Source organism: Lissotriton vulgaris, unplaced genomic scaffold (genome assembly GCF_964263255.1).
Source record: "Lissotriton vulgaris unplaced genomic scaffold, aLisVul1.2 SCAFFOLD_2485, whole genome shotgun sequence".
Lineage (NCBI taxonomy): Eukaryota > Metazoa > Chordata > Amphibia > Caudata > Salamandridae > Lissotriton > Lissotriton vulgaris.
In genome coordinates, this window is record NW_028254150.1 from 125,470 (window position 1) to 131,469 (window position 6,000).

The following is a 6,000-nucleotide window of genomic DNA, read 5'->3' on the forward strand; positions in this document are numbered from 1 at the left end:
GCTGTTTCTCCAGCTATTGTAATATTCCACCCTCACTGGCCGCTTCAAGGGATATTTCACAACTCTATTCTCACTGACCAATTTTGGGATGATTGCAACACTTGATAGTCCTTCACAATTTATAGACTATTACAATTTCACCCTCAGAGTCCGCTTTAGGGATGATTGCAATACTACTCTCTCATTGGTATTAATGATAACAAAAATACTAACAATTTATAGAGTGTTACCACAAACATACTCTTCCCACCTCATCTCTGAAACAAAGAATTAGATCCTCTGTTAAAACAACATCTTGTCAGTTATTTTCTAAAGGACAAGTGATGGTCATCAGCCTGGATATCTCTGGGTAAAGCATTCCAGACGTTTGCTGTTTCATGCCTTAAGGATCTTTCACCCCAGTGGTATCTGCAGACCTTCTGAACTGTCACATTTGTTTCTGGATCCTGATCCTTATACCCTACGCGGTACATATCTTTGGAATCTTTTCTCCAGACATTTCACACCTAGCCCATCTAGTCCTTTACGTGCTATTAACAGAGATTTGAATATGGACCTCTTCCTGATTGGTAGCCAGTGCAGGTGATCTAGTTCGATGCAACCGTGCAATGTTCAGGGATAGCTAAAATCCGGCGGCCGCTGCATTTTGGACTGCTTACCGTCTCTTTACATCTGTAAAGGCAATAAATGCAGAGGGCTATATGTTAGGCTTTTCTTGAGCATTCCTAAAGTAAGGATGCAAGTTGATTTACAGAACTCACTTGCTTAGTAAAAGCCAGTAAATGATCAAACATCACCCCCACATTCTCAGCTGATTTCACTTGCGTAGGAATCACTCGCGGCTCTTCAGGCTTCCAAGCTGAAGACCATACATTGGGTTGATTACCAAAGATGAGGACCTCTGTTCTTTCCACATTTCATTTCAGACAATTCCTTGTCATGCAGTTACAAACTGCCTGCATACAATTCTGGAAACTACTGGCTGTTCATTGAATGTTCTTGTAAATGAGACGGACTATTTGAGTGTCATCTGCAAACAAATGTACCAATAAGGCAACAAATCTAATGAGAGCGACTAAAGGAGGCTCATATGGAGTTAAATAAAGTAGGACTTAATGAGGACCCTTGTGGCACCCCACACAGGACAGAGAAGTGTTCAGGGTTGAATTGGTTTCAGAGAAGTGTCTGGGATCTCCCTGTTTCAGCAGCTGTAGAGAAGTGTTTGTAATCCCTGCCGTGGCCACTGGGGTCGCAAGCACGGAGTGGCCGACGGTATCAAATGCTGCAGACAGGTCAAGTAATGTGAGCACCACAGAGCCTCGCTTACCCACCGTATTCCTGATATTGTCTGTGACAGCCACCAAAGCCGACTCTGTGCTTTCAGTGCTATTGCTCTACTCCCCCCCACAGGCCACTTTAGGGGCTATTTCAATCCTCTATTTTCACTGGGAACTTTACTGACAATTCCAAAGCTCAACACTCGCAGGCAGCCTTATGGACTATTTTAATGTTCCACCCTCACAGGCCCCTTTAGAACCAATGCAGCACACCACTACCACACACCACTTTAGATACCATTGCAATATTTTACCTGTACTGGACTCTTAAGGGACTTGTACAGTACTACACTCCCACAGACGCATTAGAGGATAGAAATACCGGATGTATGATAGTACAACACAATCATTTTGATCGTGGTACTTTACATCGCGGATTTTACAACGCAAGTCGCTACAACCGCTTGCGGTGGAGGGCGCGGATTTAGGATTATTATATTTTCCATTCCAACACCAGCCCAGGTAACAGTAGGAAAGGTGTTGGAATAGAAAATTACAATGTTCCTTAACCAACAGCACCATCCAGCGCAAGTCGTAGTAATGACTTGCGTTGTAATGGCAGCGTGGTAAAGGTCGTGCGGTGTAAACACCGCGTTGTAAACGACGTTTACCAGAAATACCTTACCCTCACTGACGGCTTTGGAAAGTATTGCAATACTCACCTTCACAGACTACATTGGAGTGTATTCGAACACTCTGTCATCGCTGAGCACACTTTGGGGCTATCACTATATTCCACGCTCACAGACTATGTTTAAGAGCCTTAGAATACTCCACTCACAAAAACGTCTTTAGGCAGGCCTGGCTTGTCCTAATGGGTAAGGGGGGCATGCCCACTCACCTTTCACTCAACTAGAAGAGTGTCAAGATGAGCAATGCATAGCCTGACAGACACTCTTTATCCAGGAGCTAGACATTCGCTAAATGTGCATGCTCCTGAGTGCCTGAGCTAAGGTGAACCAAAGGCTGCCGTCCCAATCCTCCTGGGACCTGTGAGACAGTTCTGCATGGTAAGTGTGATTCTGTTAATGTTTGGCGCATGTGTGCCTTTATGTATAAACATTTGGGAGTGAGTGTTGGGAATGGATATGTGTGTTCCCTCGTGTGTGAATACATGGGTGTAGGTGAGTGTGTATGTTTGCATGTGTGCCCGTCACCCTTCTTGCTAAAATTTCCGTCCGCCACCGCCTATAGGGATTACTGCAATACTCCCCCATCACTTACCTCTTTTGGACAATTCCAATACCCCACCCTCAATGTATTAGTTGCTACTGCATTTTGTTAAAACATCTAGAGAATCCTTGGCCACAATGAGATCTCTCAATACTAATATTCAGAGCCCTAATTATAGGAAAGGAGACCCATTTCCATAACCAATAAATCACTTTATTGATGACACATTTAATGTCCTAAAATCAACCTGTAACAAAGCACACCTTTCAAGAAAACCTTACAATCATTCCTTTAGACAAAAACTGTTCTCAACATGACACACACAATATCCCACCAGGACTTCCATGCAGCATTTGAAGCATTTTATTGTCTGATCTCCAACGATCCTGTCAGGTCCGATGAGACCTCCCGCGGGACGTTCAAGGGCATTACTTGTTGGTTTGGAGGCAACACACTTGACAGTTTCTCACCATCATCATATGTCCAGGCCTTTCTTCTAGTTGCCAAATTTGCTCTTACATGTTCCCAAAGTTTTTGCAATAGGAGCATAGTATCTCATTGAAAGAAATCTCTCTCCACGGCCTCGTGATGTCCTTCTGTATGGAGGTCATTTCTACATTATCAGATTTTTCTAGAGACACATCTCTCACACCTCCAGCTGATCCTCTGTAAGTGGATCCTTTCCTCTGATAAGACAGGACACTGATAGAAACAATTCTCCACAGCTCCAGGATGTGATCACTTTTTCCCAAATAAACATCTCTCCATTGCTTGAGCACTTTCTTTTGTAGGGAGGTCATGTCTGGTGGGAGCACATCCCTGAGAGGAACATGGTGTGAGAGCTACAGCTGTCACTGGTGGGAGTTGTGGTTCACACTGGCATACCTTTGGTGTGTAGCTCTACCCACATGAGGGGATGTTGCAAGATTTCTAGTAATGAGAACAGTCTTCTGGTGTTACCCTTCTTTAGTTTTGAGGAATCCCTTTCAGTGAATATAATCATTTTGTGAACAATGTCCATTTTCCTTGATTACATCGCAGATGTTTTGGTGTTGATATTCACATATGCCAACTTTCTTCTCTTTCAGCTAAGCAGTGGGTCATTGTCTGGGCTGTTCGGAGGATTCTCTGGGGGATTCTTTGACCCAGCAGCTGCCAGCTCCGGGAATGCCACGGCCGGGAATGCCACGGCCGGGAGAACAGCGAACACCGTGAGATACAATAACCCCTATAACGCATCTGATCGTCGACTTCATGGGCGACAGGAACCACCCCACTGCCATGGACGGGAGCACCACCATGACAATACCAGGGACTGCGGTGGCAGATCCAGTCACTTTTACCCTTGAGGAAAGCACGGAGGATTCAACCTTGAAATTAGGGGTGGGCGATAAAATCTGTTCCGCTCGTGAAGTTTGCTGAGTTTTGGAGTTTCGGCAAAACTCCGCCTACCACCCCGTAGCAGAGGTTGTTCTCATATGTGGCTCACCAACATTAAGATGGCGAGCAAGAATTGGCATCCCCTAGTGTACAGAAAGCTGCCTCTCTAGTACAAAAATCTACTTGAGTGGCAGCACAAAATCAGCGCCATCTGGCTGTTCGCACTGATTTTGAAGCGCAGAACAAGTTCCCAGCGCTAAAAATCAGCGCAACACACTGATCCCACTCTCTTGTGAAACTCCACTGAATCTCACAGTGTTTTTATGTAACTTTTGGGTTAACTTTGACGATTACCTCCTGAACTCATCATGACCTGGTACCCCCCTGATCAGATGCCAGTGGCACACAATATTGGCCAACCCTATTCCTTCAGCAATGTGATCACAATTCGACAAGCTCCCAGTTTACTAAAGTAAATGTCATTTTCATCTAACTAACGCCTTCATGAAGCTGCTGCTCGAATTGTGCAAAGACTGCTCTGGACCTATGACTTACTCCAAAAACACTTCCTGGCAGTGGAGAGTGTGAGGACTCCACAGTCATTACATCCACCTAACAAGAAAGGCAAAGAGTGCACCCACTGACACAATCTTGGGCAATAGAAAGAGGCTTTGGTGAGAGTCTCCACTCACACTCGTACTTAACTCAAGTGAACTCTACCACTATGAGTAGCTACTACTGGTAGGACTGCAGCTCTGCGGCTCTCGCATATCTCAAAAGGCATCTCTTGTTCTGACTTGCAGTGCAACGTATTTATTATTTATCTTTAAAAACCAGTGAAATCAAATATTCTCTGTCCATCTGTGATGCTTTGAGCCATTCTGTTCAAATGTGAACTCCAATAGCATGGAAGGTCGCCTTGGCTCACATGGCATTGCATCCTTCCTGCACAGACTGTCTTCAACCCAGATCATGCACCTTCAGTAAAATGGAGGGACTTGGAAAATAGCTTCTTCTGCTTCCTGTTTTAATCTTTGCTACTGCAGGTTGTCTTGCCCAATGTCATAGATTGCTGATAAGAGTCTGTATGTTACCAGAACATCGTCACCAAAATATGGTCTGCCTGAAATATTGTGTTCTGAATATTAATTACAAACATATTGCTCATTTAGAGTTAAGAATAGAAGAAATAAACCCAATGGAACAATAGTCCTGTGAACAAATGTTTGACATGCAGCAAGAGTGGGTCATCGCGATACTGGCGCTGGCCAGCCCGGCCGATATTATCAGTCTTCATGAGTTAGTCTCACGTAGGGCATGATTTATATTTAGGACTAACAGTTTTATGGTTTTTATTTTTTTGCCATTTCCTTCTGTATTTATCCATATTTATTTTTTGCTAATTGTATCTGTATTTATCCATATTTATTTTGTGTTTTGTGGAAAAATTAAGCAGAAATTATTGTATTTCCACATTCATTTAACCAATAAATATGCGCTCGTGCTTGAATGTCTACCAGGATTCAGTGTTTTTAATACCTGCAGAAGAAAAATCAGTACACTTATATGAAAACATGCAAATTTCATTATCAACCTTGTGCATACCTACTTCTGTTAAAGTTTATTTACTAAGATTTCTTTCTTTTTGAACCCCCTTATCTATCAGTCCACACATCTATTGGCCTGCCAGTCATGGCAGACAATATTTAGAATGATTCAAGAAGCAACCCAATTTCCGTTTTTATCCACATTTAAAAATAAATACAGACAAGAAAATGAATGTTTACTGTCTGCATTTATCGGTAAAAATCAGTAAAAACAGAAAACAGGGAGACTTATTTATATTTTAGCGAATGGGCTATTCCTTAATGACGTTGATGGATATCATGTCTTTCAAAACATAAACCCCATAATAACCTACGGGATCTATAGTTCAGCTGAAGGGATATCTGTTCCTGTTGTGATGGAGTAACCCGTCCGCCGTAATCTACATCAGGACCTACGTCTTCGCAAGGTCGCCTGGTCATCTATCTGTTGTCTGCCATTCTTCTCAATTCTTGAGACTTGGAGGCGATGAGAGCATGGGCATGTGTCACTGAGTACCTGTATT

At 43.2% G+C, this 6,000-nt stretch overlaps 1 protein-coding gene across 1 annotated transcript in view; it reads left to right on the forward strand.

Annotated features, from left to right (window-relative positions):
- LOC147659662 (uncharacterized) overlaps positions 1-5,404 on the forward strand; it is a 40,736-nt gene extending 35,332 nt beyond the window's left edge. Inside the window, exon 6 of the mRNA XM_086951568.1 lies at positions 3,599-5,404. Coding sequence (XP_086807694.1) covers positions 3,599-3,859 — 261 coding nt within the window. The 3' untranslated portion in view covers positions 3,860-5,404. The remainder of the gene's footprint in view (positions 1-3,598) is intronic.
- The last annotated feature ends 596 nt before the right edge of the window (positions 5,405-6,000 follow it).